General features: G+C 38.6%; 1 protein-coding gene across 1 annotated transcript in view; it reads right to left on the bottom strand.

The window, feature by feature from the left end:
- Nucleotides 1–2770: 2770 nt before the first annotated feature.
- Nucleotides 2771–23152, bottom strand: part of GPM6B (glycoprotein M6B) — a 207941-nt gene continuing 187559 nt past the window's right edge. The window contains exons 4-7 of the mRNA XM_083362716.1: nt 10376–10544; nt 6396–6469; nt 5230–5295; nt 2771–3093 (exon numbers count right to left, since the gene is read on the bottom strand). Coding sequence (XP_083218842.1) covers nt 2944–3093; nt 5230–5295; nt 6396–6469; nt 10376–10544 — 459 coding nt within the window. The 3' untranslated portion in view covers nt 2771–2943. The remainder of the gene's footprint in view (nt 3094–5229; nt 5296–6395; nt 6470–10375; nt 10545–23152) is intronic.

Raw genomic sequence — 23152 nt, 5'->3', positions numbered from 1 at the left:
GATAAAGCAGATTACATGACTTCCATCTAGTTTAGATCGGGCTATAGCAAACTGGAAATTGCATTAATCAGTCTTAGACAATCTGATTGGACCTTTTAGGGGGTATGCAAAGAGGAAATGTAACTGCTTATTTATAAAGGTTTAAATTAATCTGCACAATAATATAACTGTGGATATGATATATAGTTAGAAATACAATTATGAATATATGTGTATATCTATATATATAGTCATAAATAGGTACCCCTGAGCTGATTTCCAGATAAGTAGATACATGACTCTTTTCAATTTAGCAAAAATAAAAGGTATCCAAAATTCCATCATTGTAAGATAGAACTCTCAAAGAAAATTCAATACTGTTGGCAACACTATTGTTTTAGGCCATCTCCTAAAAGAGGAAATCTAACTGCTTATTTACAAAGGTTTGAATTAATCTGCTTGATAATGTTAAAACTATGGGTATGATATATAATTAGAAATACAGTTTAGAACTCATATATGTATGGTGATAAATAGGTGCCCCTGAGCTGATTTTCAGATAAATAAATATATGATTCTTTTCAATTTAGCAAAAATATATCCCAGATAAAAGCTATCAAGTTTCATCATTGTAAGATTGAGGTCTCAAAGAAAATTCTACACTTGGCAATATTATTGTTTTGGACCACCTCCAAAGGTTAGAGATTGAGAATACTGTTTTATTGCTCCTTCCTGAATGGGCAGCTTTAATGGGCAATATTGCAGAAATAATGGTTGAGTCATTGGACGCTTCAGTATGAGTTGTTCCAGGGCTTCTTTAATAACCTTAAGCTTTTGAGACAGGTCATCTGTCAGTTTGGGATGTGGTACTGATTATTTCCTTTAAAAAAACGCCTTTTGTGGCTAGGGTCCTCTTTACTTTGGAGATTGTCTACTGCAAGTGGAATCTCAGGTCTGTGAGGCTTGGGATTTGGAATCAGTGTATTACAGTGGTTCTACTCCAGTCTGTGATTGAAGGGAGGTCAGCCCAATTCAATTCATCTTTAGAACAACTATATGCAAGTGATTGGAGAAATCATTTGTGCATGTGGGGAACATTATTAGCATATTAATAATATACAGCTTCACATCTCCGTCGTAGACCAAACTGGAAATGTAGACATAGGTCTTGTTTGGAGCTGATGGGCAAAACAGGCTGAAGTTGAATCTATGTGAATTGTTGCAATATACAAATAAAGTGAAATCAATAACATTAAAAATATTAGACTTATCTTTCTGTTTATACAGACTCTCCAACATGCAATACGTGCAAACTTATAATTGCGTGCTAACCCAAAACCAGAAGGAATGTACAGTCACAATTATTTTATACTTAAAATAAGGACACACAACTATTGATTCTATTATCTACAAATATTTATTTGTAACACTTGGATAGAACTACAGGAAGCCCTTGGCACTGATATAAAATATTGATTCACGGTTAGGTTACAAAAAATTATACATAGCAAAATTTAATACTTTTACATAAAAAAAATAGACTACTTAAACAAAACTTCAAAAAACTCCCAGTAATAGCTACAAAGAATTAGAAAAGAATTAGGCGGTAAGACATTGTCTGTTACCTTTATGCAAACACTGGACTAGATGAACACCTGCATTGCTGTAGAAAATTGTCTCCTTCATGCAACAGGTAAAAACACTAAGCTATTTCTTACTTGCTTTATATAGATTTTGCTTCTTTAAAAAAGTCAGCTTTAGACAAGTTAAATGCAAGGTAATACCTGATTTCATTTTCCATACCAATCTTTTTTTATTTATCCTGTCACTTTAAGAAATTTCTTTATGTTCTAAAAGAGCATTCATATTCAGCACACATTCAAAACAGGGATGCATGACTTAATTGTTCACTGATTTGAAATTCACTGATGCATTTTATTTTTCTTCAAACATTTATGTGGGGTTTTTTTTAATAAAAATAGCACACCAAAAAAACATCATCACTAGTAAGCTAGCACTGAAATTTCTGAAAATGCTAGAAGGTAGATATTAAGAGAGTTTGAAATGACACCCTCTGTTTTTCGAACTATTACAGCTTATTGGATTGAGCACCAAAACTGAGGTGAGTGTTAACCAGTAATCTGAGGGACTAAAAGTTTTTTAAGTTCTTTAAAGTTTTCATCTTCAACCTGAAACAATGGAATGACTGACCAGAAAGTAATATTTTCTGCTTTGATAAAATTGAGACAGGATAATGATATCCAGCTGCTATATGCTATAAATGCTCAGCGACATTTATAGGAAATAAACATTAAGGCAAAGCTGACATCTATATTCGGAGAAGGGAATCTATTCTGATTTCAGGGTCTTGGTCTATTTTATTAAACAATTAAAAAAAATCCTCTGGGGCAAGAGTTCCCAGCTTACTCTGATAAGTGCAGTAAAGCAAGAGAGGCTCATTGCAGCTTTGTTGAAAAGGGCATGTCCAAAACAAAAACACTTTTGGCATTTAATGTGGAAGGTCCAGTTTTAATTTTGACAGGAACTGAATGTTGACTTACAATGTTCTGAAACCATATCAAACAAGCATTCAAAATAAAGGAAATATCTAGTTAAAGCCTAGAATCTGGATTACACCTGTGCAATTATATACAGCCTTTTCAAATCTAGACATTAGCTGGATAATACCAGCTCTGGTACCCTGCTTAGGAATAACAACAACAATAATGTTATGATTGCCAAGAGAAATCCATGAAGGTGTTTTAGTTAGCAAACTATTTTTTTACAGTGGCCTGGAATGTGATGCCCTCCTCCCCCCAGTTCCAAATTCAGTGCTAAAAGGAATGAAGGATATTCTCTGTAACTTTTTCCTATGGATATGGCCCAGGAGTGCTTGGACAATATATCTGCTTGATGATTTGTCGGAGCTACAAAATTCTTCTGAAAAATGGCTCTGGCAAGCATTTATGTGTAAGAATTGAGTTGCTCTTTGGACCGAGACTGGATATCCTGAAGCTCCTGCTCTTCTTTAGCTTTGATATCCTGGTAAGCCTGCATTTTGCTTGCATCCTTTAAGTAGGCCCAGTTAGAAGATAGTATCATGAGGAAGTGGATCTGGAAGAGAAGGGTGAGCATGATGGCTAGTGAGTATGTCAAGAGGCAAAGCTGGCAGCTAGTAAGATTAATACCAAGTCATTCTAAAAATATATTAAAAATAGGCAAGAAAGTTTATTTCTAAAAGTATGTAGAATGCTGCATGCTGAACAAAGAAGCAGCTGGCAAAAAGTTAGGAAGGAAAAGGAAGAAAAACAATTAATGGGAAAGAATGGAAACAGAAAAGCTGTGAGAACATTGTCCATGTTTACATGCTGAAACCTCCCAAACAACTCAAATTTTTAATGGTTCTTCCCATTCTCATCTGCCACCTAAAGGAAAGGAAACTACAGTTGACCACTTGATTACGTTCCATTGTATTTCTTGGGAGTAAATAGAACTAGATATTGGGTAAAAGTTTATTTGGTGTGCATAGTCAATAATTACACTACGGGAATTATCAGGTAAGAGATGAGTTATCAAAAGTGGAAGGTTTCCTATTTTCCATAGGTAAAAAAAAAATTCACAAAAAGCAATGTAAATAAGACATGCTATAGGTGAAGAACAGTATAGGCTTTGTGTCTGACTGGAATATGAATGGATATGTTTGAATGAAATGCTAAACTAGTCAACAGGTATTCTGATATTTAGTTGTGTCAAAGAAATTGAGTAATAAAAGACTTCATGGGAGTTACAGCTAGTTTTATTTTATATTGCTAAAATATAGTTGAGAGACTTGAAAACAACTTTGTCAACAATTAGTATTTCTATGACATTGGGTGTTATTAAGAAGCAAGCTCATATATTGTGTGTTATCTAATGTATAACACAGTTTATTGTTTTTCATATTAGTGAACAGTAGTGATAGAATAACTTACTGTATTACAGAGCTTAATTGACTCAAACATTGTTTCACAAATAATTATTAGGAAAAAATAGCCTGATATTAAATGAAAGCCCTCTTCCTTTAAAACATGGGTGTCAAACTCTTCACATCACATGAAATGTTGCAACGTATCACGACTTTTTTTGCATTGCTGGAGCTGGGGTGGGCGTGGCCCCATATGATGCAGCTGGCCCATGGACTGGCAGTTTGACACCCCTGCTTTAAAAGGATGATTTACGACATCACTTTAAGATTGTGTTCTCTCATAGGATAGAAAATAGCCAGGCCTCACTCACACTGTTATTCATATACAAGAAATAATTTGTATTAATATAAAATGCTTAAAAATGCTTACTGAAGCTATTTACAATTTACTATAACAAACTTTTAAAATCTAGACTCTTAGTCTAGGCTGTCAGTGGCATTTTAAACTACATAATGCAGCTTATTCAATTTAGAATTTAGTGCAGCAATCTTCCCGACTCTTAAACTTCAAAACAGCAAAGTTATATGTAGTAGCCATCATGTAGATCAGCTGGTGGAAGAGAACAAAATACAGCAGATAAGAGACAATAATTTCTTCGTGCCTTTTTGGCAATTAGATTTGTATTAGATCACAACAAAGACTATCAGGCAAGGATTTCCATTTTAATCAAACTTAATAACAAAAAGTCTGAAGTGTGATAGGTTTCTTCACCCCTCACTTTGGCCACAAGAAGGGCATTTAGCTGTCAAGGAATAGTCTTTGAATTTGACTAACAAATTAAAAGCTAATCAATGCAAGAACTCCTTGATGAATCTCACTAGTTCTTCCTCTACATCTACTGTAGATAGTTAAAATAAGCTAATGTGCTTTGCTTCAGTAAAGTTACTTAAATTGAAACAAATATAAATGTTTAAAAGGAAAGGAGAGAAGATTATTAATTAAAACTAATTCCAAAGTTGAAGAACATTCTGAAGTATTCTAATATTTCATTGATTATTACCAGCATACTGCTATAAGGAAATGCCTTATTTTGACCATGCAAGAGAATGGAGTTAAATAACATAGCCAAAACGACTTCAACAAATCCCAACAATAATAAATCTTACTGCTTAGGCAAAGCTTTCTTGGTAACAATAAATCTTCCTGCTGTTTGGAGTATCCTGAGAAAACTATAGCCAATGCCAACCAACACAAAAAGTATAACTTAGCTTCAGTTTAAGTATTTGGTTTCATTTGACAAGGGGTTTTAGTTATTTTAGAAGTGAAAGAATATAATGATACTCACTAGAGCTATGACAGTAGCACCCGCTCCAGCACAGGCCACAATGAACAGGTGATATGACAAGTAGAACTATAAGGATAAAACAAATGACTGTTTCAGATTAGCAGTGGCAAATTATCACATCTCAATGCAGTTCTTGGACCCTAACTGGCAATCTCATTCTATGGTGTGGAAAAAAATAATATAATGCAAATATTGATACTACTCTTTTGTATGTGAATTCTCATACTAATTTTTCCTTAGGAATACATAGTACTACAATACTGTAAGCCATTCCCAAGTTACTTCTGTTCCTCAGACTAGAGATGCTACATAGGATCTTTGAAAGCATTTAAGCACCAGAAGACCATTTTCACTAAGGTAATATTTGTTACAAATTTCTAGAATACATTCTATTATAACATTACTGTAGCCAAGTGAGGTTTCTGATAATATAGAAAGAAATTGGATCAAGAATTTACACTTCTGTCTCAATCTTCGTATAATCAGTGCCTGGCCATTGTAAACCACTGATGAATGATAGCCAAATTGTTCTGGATGGGATTAATCTTTTGCATGTTTCTGACAATCTTAGTTGGCTGTTGTGGTCATATTTGATGCTATTACAGGGATGTTTGTTTGTTTGTGTCCTGCCTATATTATTTTTACAACTAACTCCAAGTGGTGAAAATATCCAAACACCCTCCTCCTGTTTTCCTGTTTAACACTATAATAAGGAAAACCTAGCTAATTTGTCTACAACACAGGTGTCAAACTCGCCATGTGACACATCACAATGTATTGTGACTTTTTTTACATTGCCAGAACTGGGTGGGAGCTGGGTGGGCGCAGCCTCTGTATGATGCAATCGGCCTGTGGGCTGGCAGTTTGACACCCCTGGTCTTCAATATGCATGTGTTTGTTTTTAAAATAAAACATACTTAAAGCTGCAGTTGGAGTAGGACTATATATAGGCTGTATTCCTAATGCTCACAACATTATGAGCCTTCATCTGGTATAAAGAGAACACTTGTTCTCCCTAGATTAATTTAGCCTAACATTAGCATTATTAGCATTAACTCATGAGCAATGTGTTGCTCCTTCTTAATTAATTAATTTTTAGATAGCTGATTGCTAGGTAATTTTATTAAAATATGGATGAGAATAATGAAGCATTTTGTCTCCTTTACCTCAGGAGTGCTGCACATATTAGCTAAGGTCGATCCACATGCCTTACCGGGAAAAGCATTCCAAGGGATGATTCCTGAAGTTAAATACCAAATAAAACATTTTAATGTTAGTTAACACAACTTCCCTTCTTAAAATTCAATTCCCCCCCAACCGATGGACAAGTTGTGTTACTTTATCATTCACCCACATGTGTCCCAATGCAGTCTGGAATTGGCATTACTAAGTATGCATTCACTAAGCTTGTGTTCTCCTTGCCAAAATGTGTTCTCAGATTTAGGATTCCCATATAGCAAACAAATGGTTGTTTTAGTCATTGAGGACAATGTCATTTGTTGTGCTTGTTGCCTATATTCATTAGGTAAAAACTGCTTTTCAGGATTTACCTTAGTTTAGAGTGTGGATGTTGCAATTACTGTCAGAACAATCCCACTCAGACCTAGCTTTTTTTTCCATCTACATGAGCTGCTTTATCATACCAGAATCTCTGTTTCTATTTTCCACTACCCAACTTTGTAAGTATCCATTTTCTTCTCTTTGTTTCTGTATTTAACGAACATTCATCATGTAATATCAAAACTCTCAGTGTTGTACAAGGGTAAATTTTTATCATCCCAAATATTTGTGCCTTTATGTCTCTCTTTTTAGAAGATTCTATTATTGTGCCTGTGAATATAAGCAATAAAGTATGTATTCAGAAATCTCTTACAGGTCTGTAATAGCCATAAAATATGCAATGGGTACAATCCTGAACTGAAGTCCTAAATGATCATGGCAAGTGTCTTTGCTTGTTTAAATAGGACTTTATCCAGAGGTGGGGAAACAGTTGTCTAGCATTCCCAGTATCCTTCACTACTAGTCACATTGGCTCATTCCATAAAATATGGGAAGTCAAGATTCTTAGCTTAATCTATTGTAGGATTTGAAATTTTTTTGTATGGAAAACATCTTGCCTTGTGTTAACTGTTTAGTCTGAATTATTTTTATAGGTTATCAAAAATGGGTTATCTTTTTGTGCAGGCCATATTTTATTATTATATCCATTTTTATGCATGGAATTTTTACCATTATGCTACTTATAATATTACATTCACATGTTATTTTTTTAGAACACATAGTGCATTTGTAAGTGCAACAGGTTTTTTTTCTCATGCTTTCTCTAAAAATGATAATATCCTCAGCCCCATTCCAGAGATTTGGATCCTCATCCAACACTGCAATAAAAAATTATCTCTCATTTAATACAGTATCTAAAATATCATGGGAGCAAGCAAATTGAAACTAATTAAGATACTGTAGATATATGGCCTAGATCAGTGGTGGGATTCAAATATGTGAACAACCGGATTTCTGTGTGGATGCCGCTTCCGGAAGTCCACTCTGGGCCTGGGCAACAAAAAATTAGCTACTGGTTCTGCTGAAGTGGTGCGAATCAGCTGAATCCCACCACTGGCCTAGATGTGTTAAAACTAGAACTTTAATTCTCTGGCTCTTCATTCCATTGAATACCTTTCTGCATACATTTATAATTGTTTTGCCACTTTTCATATATCATTTACTACATTACTGGATTTGACAATAACAACAGGCTCCAGGAGCTGACTTCATTTCGGCCAAATTACTAAAAAATAATATGGAGTGGTGGATACCCGTCCTGGCAGCGCTATTCACCTATATTGGCTCCACTGGCCTTGTCCCAGAGGATTGGGGCTTGGCAATTGTGGTCCCAATTTATAAAAAGGGAAAGAGAGACAACCCTGCCAACTACAGACCAATAAGTCTGCTAAATATAATTAACAAACTCTATGCCAAACACCTTCAAGATAAATTAAAGGAGTGGCTGGACCTTGAGAACTTGATTGCTGATGAACAAGCCAGGTTTAGAGAGGGGAGAGGCACCATAGATCAGTGCTTAGTTCTTCATCATTTGATTGAAAAATATACATCTGTATATTAGACCTATATCATCATATGCTGCCTTTATAGATCTTAAGGCAGCTTTTGACACGGTTAAAAGGACTAAACTATGGGAGAAGCTGGAAGCTGCCTCAATTGATCACAGACTCCTCCATTTGTTACGTGCCTTACATACCAAAACATCCCTCAAGGTAAGGTTTAATATGCAAGGGTCTCACTCGAGGTCAGTTGAAACCCCAAAGGGGGTTAAACGGGTGCATTTTGGCCCCCTTGCTCTTCAATTTTTACACAAATGATATGGTAAAATGGTTAAATAATCCAAATTACCACCCCCAAAAAATAGGTGACCGAAGCATTGCTCTGCTGCTCTATGCAGATGATGCTGTGATTCTCTCCAGGATTTCAGTTGGCCTTAAAAGAGCCATTCAAGCCCTTGTCTAGTATTGTAACTATAATAAACTGGACATAAATTATGAGAAAACAAAAGTTATGGCTTTTGCAAAATAGCCACAAAATAGAGCAGGTAACCACCTTTAAGTACCTAGGGGTGGTCATCCATGCCACCGGCTCACAAAAAACCCATGGAGAATATGCGGCTGCCTCTGGCCAACGATCAGCGAATGCCATTCTTAAATTTTTCCACACAAAGGGAGGACACTATGTTCCAGCTGCAATTAAGCTCTTTCTGGCCAAGTCGCTAGCACAGCTTCTTTACGGGACCTTGCTCGGACCTTCAGCTTTGTGTTTTACACCGGTGGAAAGAGTTCAATCCAAATTTATCAGAACAATTCTCCAGATGCTGCGCTGTGTTCCTAATGCACTTCTGTGCCTGGAGACAGGATTGATAAAAGTTGAAGCAAAGATCTGTATAGCTTTCTTAAACATCAGTCTAAGGCTTAATTCCTTTATGCAAGGCCTTGCTCCATTAATTCTACAAGATAAATTTTCCTCTTCATGGATCAAGGCAGTTGAGTCCAACCTTGCCAAACTAGGCTTATTGTCAGCCTCAATTCTCAAATTGGACTAGGACCAAGCAAAACAAATTTTGCATCAAGGGTAGAGGACATCAAGAGGCAAGTGGTCTTAGGTATAGCTCCACAGTTTCTGGCTCCAGACTCTATTAGATATGTGGTTACACCTGCCAGGTATCTTAGTCAGTTGGAGTCAGTAAACCACTGGAAAGCATTCTCGCTTGCACGGTGCCATGCATTTCCATCGGTCATTTTGTATGGCAAGTACAAAAAGACACCACTGTCTGAAAGAGAGGTGGAGACCATTGGATACATACTCCTTCAATGTTTCTTCTACAGAGACATTAGGAAAAACCATATCCTCCCCATAATTGATAGCTATCCTGGTCGTTTGGAAAGTATTTATCTCCAGTGGCTGCTTAAGGATGAGCAGGCAGAGATCACGGCACAGGTGGCCAGATTCTGTGCAGCAGCATTGGGGATTCACCAGAAACATAAATAATCATTTTAGATCTTTTTAATAATCTTTTATAATTGATTTTATTACATGTTTTATCCAGTTTTACACTATACTCATTGTATTTTTATTATCAGGTCAGTATAATTCAGTTTTCTGAAGATAGCTTGTTTTTTATATACTGCCTGTAAAATTAGGCAGACCTTGGTCATCCATTGATTGCATCATTGTGATGTATTGCTATGCCCTCTTGGGATGGTTCTGTTTAGTTTTGTTTTATTTGGATGTTTGATTTATGTGTGGCCTTTGGCTGTAATAATAATAAATTAGTAATTAGTGACAATAACAAAACACTATATTAAGCTTTCCACTGTGTGTATAAAATATCAGCCTCATTGTTAACCTTTTATTGCTGCATTTACTGACCAGTTAATAAGTATATTCATTTCAAAATGAGAAAACAGGGTAAAAGATATCTATATACATGCACAGGAGGTCAGTGTAATCTACCTTAATTGCAAAAGCAATAATGTGTTCAGAAAATGCACACATAGTTGCTTCTCAGTTCATCTCATATGGATAAGACAATTTGTCTTGAAGGCAGGGCAAGTAAACGGAATCAGATTAAAGTAAGTACCATACTGCCGGATATCCACACAGATCTGGTCTGCTGAAGTCATATTTGTGGAGAGTGATCTGATGACCTCACAGGTTGACCACATGTTGTAGAACATAAAGACTGGTACAGCAGAGAAGCCAAAAACACCCAGCCAGGCCACCCCAAGAACATAAGTGAGGAAAACAAACTGTGAAGAAAACAGAGATTTTACACAGAACACTTTATTTATAGTGAATTTGAGTGAGAGGAAACTGACACATTGTTGATATTCCACATGACCTGGACTTACCTTTCTATAAATGCTTTCCATATCCAACAAAACCACAATACTTTGTTTAAAAATATATTCCCATCAAAATAGTCTGGCTTTCTAAATTGTGCTTAATGAAATAATAATTTCAGCTTTCAATAAATATTGTGCGGGATTAGCTACACAAGCAAGTTTTCATTATGAGCAAAAAGTGTTTGTTATGCTTACCGTTTACATATAAGAATACAGTTATTACAGCAGCTTTTATTATGGAAGTAAAAAATGAATTAAAGTTTAAGGATATTAGGAAAGGAAATACGTTCACACAATATATTTAGATATATCTAAGTACAGATGTTACTCATCTGAGCCCTGGTGGCATAGTGGTTAAATGCAGTATTGCAAGCGAACTCTGCCCGTAGTCTGGAGTTTGATTCTGACTCAACCTTCCATCCTTCCGAGGTTGATAAAATGAGGAGCCAGATTGTTGGGGGCAATATGCTGACATTGTAAACCACCCAGAGAGTGCTGAAAAGTGCTGCTATTATATCAGTGTTTATTTTTTATTGCAATAATTATGTTTGGAAAACATAATTTAATAATAATTTAATTAACCTCATTAATACTGAGATTTTGTATGCATCCTGATTTATTTAGGATCCTTTATCAATAAAACATAAATATGGAATTTAAAATATAGAACCCTAACCTGAAACAATAATAAGGGGATATCATCTAGCTTCTGCATTCCATACCTAGTACAAGAAAATTGACAATCCTTTTCCAAATTTGGTCTTACAGAGGAAAGACTAATTTATTAATAAAAAAGATAATAATTGGGCTGATAAATTTTGGCCACCATGTGTGATACAATTGGTAGTGTAGCAATACATAGATTGCTGACACTACTGCATCTGAGAAGAATCACATATCATTATTGGGCAGAAACATAATTCTTTATAGTCTTCATAATTTTTAGTACATCAATATGATACAAAGTGAAGGGCCTTCTGTGTGAAATATTCAGGATGTTATAGAGCTAGAAATGATCAACAGAGAATCTGCAATTGTGTTATCATAGAGCCCTGTCATTTTCAATGATAAATTCTCTGAGTTTGATTAAGGCTTTGGGCTGAGACAGTATTACTTGGAGTGAGATGCTACAATACACTAGACTGAAATCAATTTGCTTCCTCAGAGATGATGAAAACCTGTCCAACAGAGGAGTGATTCAGAGACTCACTCTAAAGACTTATGTCAGGAATACCTATGATGGCCAAGCTCTAGCCAGCAAGAGAATTTAAAGTTGAGCATGGGACGTGGAGTATGTTTTTTGGAAATTTACATTGAGCAGCTTCTAAACTAGAGGAATAAACACAGAATTGTGCACCACCTAACAAGCCAAGGACTTTTGCTTTGTACAACTTTACTGTTCCAGTACTGTAATTATTGCTGTGATGAATATTCTAAGACTGCATTAGAAACTTTTTGAGTTCTAAATAGAAAGATGGAGTCTTTATACAGGTAGTCCTCATGTTACGAATCTAATGGAGCCTGCCCATTCCATTTGTAACTCAAAAATTCATACCTTGAATGATCTCGTACCCCTGCTCGTTAAGAGGCATACGGCTTGTTAAGTGCACATGAGTTATCTCAGGGTGGGGAAGGCCATGGAGGGCCTAGTGAGGGAACTGGCCCCCAAGGCCTCCCTGACCCACTAAGATACCTCATGATTCCCTCTCCCTTCCTGCCGTACCGGAATCACTTACCTTGCAAAAATCCTGTCTGCTTTGAGGGAGAGGAAAGTCAATTTAGAAATGCTTTCTGTGATGACAATGGAAGCTCCTGGGTGCTGTAATATCATGCAAGTTCAAAAGAGATCATAGTCCCCAGAAGGTTCCATTCTGGGGGGAGGGGGAGTGTTGGCTTCATTTGCTTGCCTATGGAGCAAAGCGTGGAATCAGAGTTGGCTAGGCGCAGGAACCAATGCTGTCCATGGCCTGGGTGCACTGCTTGCTTGTGTGTGCTGGCCATAGTTTGAGGGCAGGAACGAAGCCTTCAACTGAGCAGAGAGGCATCATGGGGCAAGTCCCCTTGCACCTGTGTCCAGGCTGCTGGCAGCAGCGGCAGCCACCTGAGCGACCACGATCTCCCCTTCCCACCCAGCCCAAATTGCTGCATTTCCAAGGCTCCCATAGGCACTCAAATACTTTATCTGAATGGAGACTTTGAGGAGATGTGAAGCTCTGTGAGCAAATGGGTGGTTGAAAACGCAGAGAATTGCTGCATTTTCAAGTATTGCATTTGCACACAGACGGAGTTCCCCATCTCCCCAAGGTCTCCATTTGGATAAAAAGTATTCTGGTGGCGGTGGAAAGGAGATGGGGGGGAGCAGGAGACAGGCACTGAGTTTGTGCCAAAAATAAAAGTTTCTGGGGTCTGTGATCTCGTAAGAGTTCAGGTATCCATTCTCTGCAAGAGTATGGGTACCTAAATTTGCACAATATTATGGCATCCAGGAGCTTCCTTTGATCTCCTCTCCCTCAAAGGCAGAAATCACAGCAGAGAGGAGACAGATCTTCTCAAGATGAGTCTCGGGTGGCAGGAAGGGAGGGGGAAGCAGTTGTGGGGAGCAGGGAGGGATAGAGTGAATGTTGCAGAGCCTCTACAGTCATTTGTAAGGGCAAACAACTGCTGTGGTGCTGCAACATTCGTAATTTTGGAATTTTCTCATAAACACTAGGGAGCACTTATCGCGTAACTTTGAACAAGCATTTATTTATTTATTTATTATTTAATTAGCTTTATATACTGCCCTATTCCCGAAGGATTCAGGGTGGTTTACAGGGCAAAATTTGAAAGACAATATAAAAGTTGAAATAGAAATAGAATTAAAATGAATTAAATTAATTAATAGCCCAACAAATTAAAACAAAGTTTAAAAACTTAAAACCCCTCAGTCCAGGCCAGATAGATCAAAGAACCAGGTTTTCAGTGAACACTCTTAACTCAAGGATTACCTGTATAGCTAAATATAAACTCTATCAATGAGAAATTAGACAGTTTTAAAATACTCATGAAAAGAATATTAATAGACAGAGAAATGCCCTGAAACTATTCCTATGAATCAGACATTTTATCAAGCTATATTTTACAGCTGGCTTAAGGGGTACTCACTGTTTAGGATAACATAAACACTCACAGATGGTATTCCTATAAAAAGGCATGCTTTAAGTCTTCAACTATGCATTCAAGCCTTTCAAGTCAATTTAGTAGCTATGAAATAGTACCCAAATTTAGGGGTTACCTGCAGGATTCTACAGTTTACCGTAATTCTCCCTCACTTTCACCAATGTGTAAGGATCTCCCTCAATCAGTCCTCCCAAGAAACCAGAACTCTTGAAAGGACATCATTTCAAAAGGAACTTTAATTGGGAGATGTTGACAGCAGGAATAGAAGGCAGGATCTGAGGGTTTCCCAAGCGAATCAGTAAGTCAAAAGAGTCAATGGTAACTCCACCCCAACTGGCCAATCTGCAGGTGTGAAAACGCTGCAGGAATGGAGTGATAAGGCACTGCTTCCAAGGCTGTTAGGTCTTCTTCCGCACTCGGAGATAAGGCATATGGCCAGAGGCACATTCCATTCTTTTTTTTGTATAGATTTTATTAGTCTTTATAGGGTTAGGAATAAGGTGGGGTTGGGGTTAGGCTTGGGATTTGGGTTAGGGTGTTGTGATTCTGTGTCAGCCTGTGCTTCCAGCAGCTGAGTCCGAGTCATCTGAGGAGGAAGAGGAGGAGGGGTTTGGAGAGCCTTCAGTGTCGGAGGGAGTCTCTGATGCATTACAGGACTCTCAGAGGAAGAGCCAGGCCCCTCCAATTGTGTTCTATATGAGGATCAGCTGTGTGAGGAGGAGGATTCGGACTCTGAGGCTTCACAGATGAATCTATTTAGAGACGCTCTAAGTAGAAGGCAGTTTAGCAGAGCAGAGCAGAGAAAATCTATGAGGCAACTCAGCAAAAGGAGGAGAAGGCATTGAGAAGCCACGCCTTGGGGCTGCTAATAAAAGGGGAAGGTGTGTGCAGTGCTGGTTGCTGAAGGCAACCGTTCATAGAACTCCAAAGGAAATCCTGGTCTGTTTACGTTCTTGCTGAACTTCTTGTTTAACTCTTGTTTTGCTGTTTGAACCATTTATTTTCTAAGGAAAATATTCTGCTGCATTTTGTTTTGAGGACTTAATTATTTTGAACTGTATATAAATAAAAGAGTTGGGTTTTTTCAAGCCTATTGATTTAAAAAGAAAAGGGGTTGTCCTTGACACGCAAACAGGGATGGTCATAGGCTGGAACAGAACATAGGGTTAGGATTAGGGTTGAGGTTGGGGGTTTTTCAAATAATATTCTCAATATTTAGCAAACAGCATAATGTCTGGGTTCATATGTTTAACAAACAATAATAGATACAGTTAATTATCATAAACAATATGTTAATTAATCACTCAATGGCCTTCTTGCTGATATATATTCAAAATTACATATCACATTCCTTTCTAACTCATTTTTCTAGCCATTGATAGAAATTATCCCATGTTCTAAAGTACATTGAGTCTTCTTTCTCTTTAATCTTTAAAGTCAATCTATCTACTTCTGCAGACTCTAGAATTTTCTTAATTAGTACTTCTTCAGCTGGTAAGTTTTCATTTTTCCAATGTTAGGCAAATACAATTCTTGCTGCCATTAGTACGTGTAGTATTAAATATCTGCAATCGTTCTCATAATTAGCTCCTATTATTCCTAACAAAAATAATTCTGGTTCAAAATCTATTTGTTTTTTAGTCATTTTCTCCAACCATAAATGTATTTTAAGCCAAAATCTTTTTGCTTTAGGGCTTCTCAGTGGGAGCGCCTGCCCTCTGGAACCAGCTGCCGGTGGAGCTGAGGACTGCCCCCGACCTCCGATCATTCCGCCGGGGCCTGAAGACCTGGCTCTTTGAGCTCTCAGGCCCAGGCTGAGGAGAAATTTTTAACTGGAGTTTTAAGTATACAGGGTCAATTTAATATTTTTTAATTTGGTTTTTTAACTTTTGTATGGTGGATTTTTTAATTCCCTGTAAACCGCCCTGAGTCCTCAGGGAATAGGGCGGTATATAAATGTAACTAAATAAATAAATAAATAAATGTTCACCAGATATGATGAACATGGTCTTTGTTTGCATTTCCAACAGTACTGTATTTTTAAACATTTTTGCTAATCTCACTGGTGTCATATGCCATCTGTAAAAAATTTACTGTATATAAGTTTTCTTTATATGCCACTACTTTAGTCAATTTAATATTTCTTTCCCATAACTTTTGCCAATCTTCTAATTCTATGTCATATCCAAAGTTCTTTGCCCATGTTATCATTGTTTCTTTTACTTGTACTTCCTCCATCTTTAAGTTTAACAGAAATCTATACAGTTTCTTAATCAACTTTTCATCTGTTTTTAGCAGTATCCGATCAAATTCTGTCTGTTCTTTATAAAATCCTTTAACATCTTTTTCATATCTCGTTTGAATTTGCAGATATGGCCACCATGCTAGATTAATACCTTGTTCTTGTAAATCTTGTTTGTCTTTCAATTTTCCTTCATTGTTCAAAATATTTTTATAAGTCACAACTTTATCGCAGTAAATTGAATTTGGGTAAGCAAAAGCTTCCATTGTTGAAAGCCATTCAGGCATCTTAATATAATTTTTTTCTTTTATTTTTTTCCCATTCTGAAAGAAGTGCATTCTTTATAAAATGGTTTTGAAAGTATCTATGTATTTTTATTCTTCCCATACCACGGAAAGGCATGCTATCCAAGTTGTAGGTCATACCCCTCTAGATACAATAGTATTTTATCTCTAAGCATTATCCATTCTTTAAGCCATGTTAGAATAGTTGCTTGGTAGTATAGCGTCCAGTCTGGCAGTCCAAATCCTCCACTTTCTTTCACTTCTTGTAGCATCATTTTCACTTTAATTCTAGCTTTTTTTTCCTTGCCAGATAAATTTCAGTATTATTGCATTCAGTTCACCAAAAAAAAAACCTTTTCCCAGCCTTACAAGAATCATTTGAAATAAAGAGTATTTTTGGTAAGATATTCATTTTCAATGTTGCTATTCTCCCCAACATTGAAAGTTGGAAGTTTTTCCACTTTTCCAAATACAATTTTATTTGTTTTAGCAGTCTTACATAGTTATCTTCTTTTATTGTTACACATCTTGCAGTTAGATAAATTCCCAAATATTTAACTTAACTATTTGAAGATTTTTTTAGTTGATTTTTTTGTTTTTATGTTAGATTCTTTGTTAGCACTTTAGTCTTTTCTCTGTTTATTGTCAACCCTGCCATTTCTCCAAATTTTTCTATTTTCTCCAAAGGTTTGGTGTTCATTTCCAATGTATCTTCCAATATAAAAACCAAGTCATCTGCAAATGCTTGTAGTTTATATTTTTCATCTTTTATCTCCAGTCCTTTAATTTCTATATTTGTCTAATGTTTCTATCAATGTTAGTATAAATAGTAATGGAGATAGTGGGCATCCCTGTCTTGTGCCCTTTTTAATATTGACGTTTTCTGTGAGATCTCCAATTACAATTATTTTGGCTATTTGTTTACAATAAATTATTTTGATTACATTTATAAACTTTTTTCCAAAGTCCATTTCTGCAAATTGCTGAAACATAAATTGTCAAATGCTTTCTGTGCATCAAGGAATATTAAAGCCATCTGTTTCCCTGAATGAATTTCATAGTACTCTAACACAGGGCTTTTCAACTGGTGGTACGCGTACCACTAGTGGTAGGCGAGCACATGGCTGGTGGTACATGTAGGACCGGTTGAACAGCACTGTAAAAAAAAAAAGTTAAAAAAAGTGTTTTTTACTAACCTGCTTTCAGCTGCATTCCATTTCTCCATTCGCTTCTCAGCCTTCAGTGTTTGTGGGACAAAAAAAAAAAGTTCCCTGAGACTTTCTAACTTCTCATGAGATCTCGCGAGAAGTTAGAAAGTCTCATGGAACTTTTTTTTCTTTTTTACCGATAGTCCCACAAACACGTGGAGAAAGCTGCGAAGGGAATGGAGAAACGGAATGCAGCTGAAAGGTTAGTAAAAAAACGCTTGGGGGAGGTGAGGGCATCTGGGTGGGGGGGCGGTCACCTTACCCTGCATGGTGGTGGGAGGGTTAACGGGTGGGGGGGGCAGGAGGAGCTGTTTAAAGAAAGCACCCTGCACAAACAGGCACCCTGCAACCTGAGGGAGGGAGGGAGGGACAATGGAAGGGAGGAAGGGAAGGAGGAAGGAGTGGTACAATGGGTGAGAAGGTTGAAAAGTCCTGCTCTAACACATCAAGAATAATTCTTAAATTATTTTTTATTTGTCTTTTACGTAGGAAACCATTTTGGTCTGTGTGTATAAATTCGATCAAAAATTTCTTTAGTCTTTAGAGGCAAAGATTTTGTAATCTACATTTAATAGTGATATTGGTCTATAATTTTTTATTTGCGTTAAATCAGTCTTTAGGTATTAAAGTAATATTGGCTTCAGTCCATGTATTTGGTATTTTAGCCCCAGGAGAATTTCGTTATACAGTTCTTTCAGGATCGGACTTAATACATCTTGTAGTGATTTATAAAACTCTGCAGGTAATCCATCTGGGCCAGGAATCTTTTTTTGCCTTTTTGTAGCCTCTATAATCTCCATCATTGACATTTTTCCATTTAATATGTTTCAAATATTCTCTGGAATTTTTGGTAAGTCTGCTTTTTTAAAGTACTGCTGTATTTTTTCTTTTGGAATTTCCTCTGCCTTATAAAGTATCTCATAATAATCTTTAATAATTTTTTAATTGTATCATTTTGAAACTATAATTCACCTTTTGGATCTTGTACCTTGTTTATCAATTTTTTCTCTTTTTCTTTTTTTCAGTCTATATGCTAACCATCTCCCTGGCTTGTTGGCATTTTCAAAGAAGTTCTGTTTAGCCCTTTTAATCTGTTTTGAGCCATTATTTCCATCTCGGCTAAATTTAATTTATGTTTTACTTTCTCCATTTGTTTCTTAAGTATTTCGTGGATCTATTTGTAATTCTGATTCTTTCTGAATTCTTCCTTCAACTTTAACTGTAGTTGTTTCTTTTTGTTATTCTTTTTAGCGATATAAGTTATAGCCAACCCTCTGAAATATGCTTTAGCTGTATCTACACATTTTGAAGCGATGTTTCTTCTTTCTTGTTTATTTTGAAGAAAAAAATACGTTTCCTTTGTCACTAGTTGTAAAAATTCTTTTTCTTTCAATATAGATTTATTTAAGGACCATCTTAATTTTTTCTTAGTTCCTCTCCAAGTCATTCCATTCCATTCACACCCTGATAGAGAAACATCAAAGAGAATAGAGCAAAAGCAGGATAAAACACTGGGCCTATTACAGGTGGTAGCAAGCCCATCAGCACCTTAGCGAGAGATTTCCATGGATTTTATCATAGTTACCAGAGAGCACAGGGATCACAGTCATTTGAGTGGTGACAGACCTATTCTCCAAACAGGTGCACTTCATTCTATGCACCAAGATTCCCATGGCCAAGACTCTAGCAAAGCTGTATGTACAACATATCTACTGACTGCATGGGGCTCCGCAATGCATAATCTCAGACGGAGGGGTGCAATTCACTTCAGGGTTTTTGAGAACATTTTTGGATGTTCTGGGGACCACCCAGAGCCTGTCATCTAGTCATCATCTGCAAACAAATGGTGAGACAGAATGTTTGAATTCAGTCTTGGAACAATATTTAAGATGCTTTCATAATTGGACCGATCAGCTTCCGTTTGTGGAAGTGGCTTAAAACAATGCTGTTCACTCCAGCATGGGTTACACTGCATTCCAGGTTGCAACAGGACAAAGTTTCAACCAATGCCCAAATTGCCAGTCAATGAAACCACCATCCCCTCCCTGAAGAAGTGGATTACACAACTCCAGAATATGTGGCTGGTAGTGAGAAAGGCATTAGATGAGGCTAGGGAAGCTTAGAAAGTGCAAGGAGAAAAGAAGTGGGTAGATCCTAAACTATTTAAAGTTGGGGAGAAAGTATACTTGTCCACAAATATTTAAAATCTGTGCAAAGGAGAGGATGAACTGAGGGTAGAAATTAGTGAATCCCAGGAAACTCTGCAATTGCCTCTTGTGTGTGGTAGTGACCATTCCAGCACTGCTTTGACTTTCTCTGGGTCCATTTCTATCCCATTATGAGATATGTAATATCCCAAATAGTCAATCTTTTCCTTATGGAACTCACACTTTGATAGCTTGGCATAGAGTCAGTGGCCCACAGTTTATTTTATGTTTTCCTCCTTTGTTTTGGTGAAAATTAAGGTATCATCCAAATACACGAGAACCCCCTTGTAGAGGTGCTCCTGGAGGACCTCATTGATTAGTTGCATGAACACTGCTGGCATTCCCTGCATTCCAAATAGGAGGACTCTAAATTGGAAGCACCCCATGGGGCAGTTAAATGCCGTCTTCTACTCATTTCCTTTCTTAATCCTAACCTGGTAATATGCCTCTTGTAGGTCCAATTTTGCGTTTAAGGACCTGTAGTCTATGCAGAGGCGAAACGATCCACCTTTTTTTTTCTTGGAACAAAACCGGAGCCGCCATTTTTGTTCTTGCTGGCTGTATAAAACCTCGTGCCCAATTTTTCTCTATAAATTTCTGTAATTCTTCCAGCTCCTGGGGGGCTGTCATTGAGTACATTTTTGGTTTACATAGTTTGGCCTCTGGTAGGATCTCAATGGCACAGTCAGTAGGGAAAGGGGGGGGGAGTTTGTTAGACTGCTCTTCACTGAACACCTCAGCTAAATCCCAGTATTCCTCAAGCACAGTTTCCAACCCCCGGTCTTTCGCAGCTGCTATCACCTCTGGGGCTCCTTTTCTCTTCATCCTGCAGTCTCTCCCCATACAGTGGGCTTCTCTTTTGGGAACCTCAACTCTCCAGTCTTCCAGTTCACCCTTGGGTTCCACTTCCTCAACCATGTCATCCCCAATATTGGGCCACTCCATGCCAGGGGTTACTATAAAAGTCAAAGTTTCTTTGTGATCCCCCAATGTGAGCTGGATAGGCTGCATGGCAAGGGTGGCTGGGATCCCTCCTGAGATGGACCCATCTAATTGGCCAAACAAAATTGGCTTCTTCAACCTCCTCACCAGAATTCCTAGATTCCCCACCAAGGTTGGGCTTATGTGGCAACAGATGCAACCCGAATCCAATAGGGCCTTCAGGGCCACCTTTCTCAGCATCCTTGGACTTAAAATTTCTATGGTTCTGGTGAGGGGTCCAATGGGTCCACTTGCCAGGGGTTTGTCTTCTGAGTTGCTGGCAGGAGAGTCAGGTGGTTTTCCAGTCAGACCCGGAGTTCCTTCCCCTGGGATCTCGTGAGAACAGACCTTCATGCCAGTCTCCCTGGTCATTGCGGAGTCTTCCCAAGGTTCCCTCCACCAGATTGGTCAGGTATGCATACAGGAGTCTTTGAATGGCATTCTGCAGCCCAGTGCCTCTCCTTACTGCACTTGAAGGAAGCCGTTGAGCGTGGTGCTGCGGTGGGTTTTTTTGTTGCCTCTCATTTTCCCTTGGGGGGGAGCGTCTCCAGGTTCGCCCCAGGCACCCCAGACTTCAGGCTTGGTTGATCTCGGCTTTCTCAGCCAGGATACACCAGTTGTGGAGGCAGTCTGGATCTCTCCTGGTGATGCAAGTGTCATACAGGTCATAATTCAGCCTGTCTTTGAAATGACCCACTGGGACTTCCTCTGGCCAGTTGAGACAGCATGCCAGGTCTCTGAACTCCTCCATATACTCAGCCATTGGTCAACGACCTTGCCTCACTGTTGTAATGTATTCTCTGGCCTTTTGGTCAGCTAAGGGGTTCTCGAACCTCCTCCTCAGGGCAGCCACAAATTGGTTGAAGTTCCGAAGCTCGGGAGCATCGGCATTATGTAGGGTCACCATCCAGTGAGCTGCTGCTCCCTTCAGGGCCATTGTCATCACTCTCACCCATCCGTTGTCACTGGGGATGTCTCAACCATATTCCTCCATGTAGCTAGGAAGAATCCCAGCTGCTGAGGTGTCCCATCATATTTCACTCCTAAGAGTGGGACCTTTCAACCAGGCCAGTGGGTTCTCCATCTGACTTGGTGCCTGTCCCCCCCAGCTGGGGTGGCTTGTGCTGGGGTGGCTGCTGCAGCCATGACCTCCATAGCCTCTGGTGCACTGATAGAGGAACCAGGGTTCACCAACTTGCTTTCCCAACATTCCTCCTCCACCATCCTCAGCCCCATTGAGCCCCAGCAGGGGTCTTTTTATTTTTATTTTTATTTTTAATTCCATTTATATCCCGCCCTTCTCCAAAGACTCAGGGCGGCTTACAAACTTAGCAGTAGCCTTCATTCTATGTATATGCCTGCTTATTAGGGCTTTCACACACACCCCAAGCGGCATTATTACAAAGTCAGCTTAATTGCCTCCAACAATCTGGGTCCTCATTTTACCTCGGAAGGATGGGGCTTGAAAGCTTCCACCATCAGGTTGATGGCTTGTTTGAGAAAGTGGTTGGATCGGGCTGGAATCTCATCCTCCTCAGTGAGGTTGAATGACTTCTCCATTTCCGGCTTCCATCCTGGTTGGTGGCTGCCACACTAAGGGTCACCTACCTGGCTTTCACCTCCCATTCTTCCTTCTTTCCAAGGCCAATTGACCATCTCGGCTTCTCCCAACTTTTTCTGGTCATGGCTTCATCAGGCGAGCTGGAGGAATCCAAGCTGCTCCCACTCAGGTCAGCCTTTGGGAGAGCTTCCCCATAAAGGTTGCCTTCTCCTCTCTCACCCCCCTGGTTTGACATCTTTTGCATGGTCCGCATGGAAGGTGTTCTTCCTCAGGTTGACCACTTTGCAGATCCTGCCTAATGTAAGGACCTGCCTCAATCAGTCCTCCCAAGAAAGCAGAACTCTTGAAATGGACATCATTTCAAAAGGAACTTTTATTGGGAGATGTTGACAGCAGGAATAGAAGGCAGGATTGAGGGTTTCCTGCACAAATCAGTAAGTCAAAAGAGTCAGTGGCAACCCTAGCCCAACTGTCCATCTGGATGGTTCAAATAGGCCAATCCACAGGTGTGAAAACACTATAGGAACAGAGTGATAAGGCACCATTTCCAAAGCTCTGTGCCGCTTCTTCCATGCCTGGAGATAAGACAGATGTGTTGTGATTCAGGGTCAGCCTGTGGGTTCGGCAGTTGGGTCAGACGATTCAGAGGAGGAGGAGGAGGGGGGTTGGAGAGCCTGCAGAGGACAGTTCTGAGGCTTCGCAGAGCTCTCAGCCAGGCCCCTCCCATCTGGTTACTACGCAAACGCAGCTGTGTGAGCCTGACAGCATGGATGAAGATGACCCACAGCTGGCCCTGTTCAAGGACGCCCAATGCAGGAGGCAGTCAATCAGGAGTAAACAGAGGAAGGCAATGGGGCACCTCGGAAGGAG

This window comes from Vipera ursinii (assembly GCF_947247035.1).
Source record: "Vipera ursinii genome assembly, chromosome: 4".
NCBI lineage: Eukaryota > Metazoa > Chordata > Lepidosauria > Squamata > Viperidae > Vipera > Vipera ursinii.
This window is presented reverse-complemented; position numbering and strand designations above follow the sequence as displayed.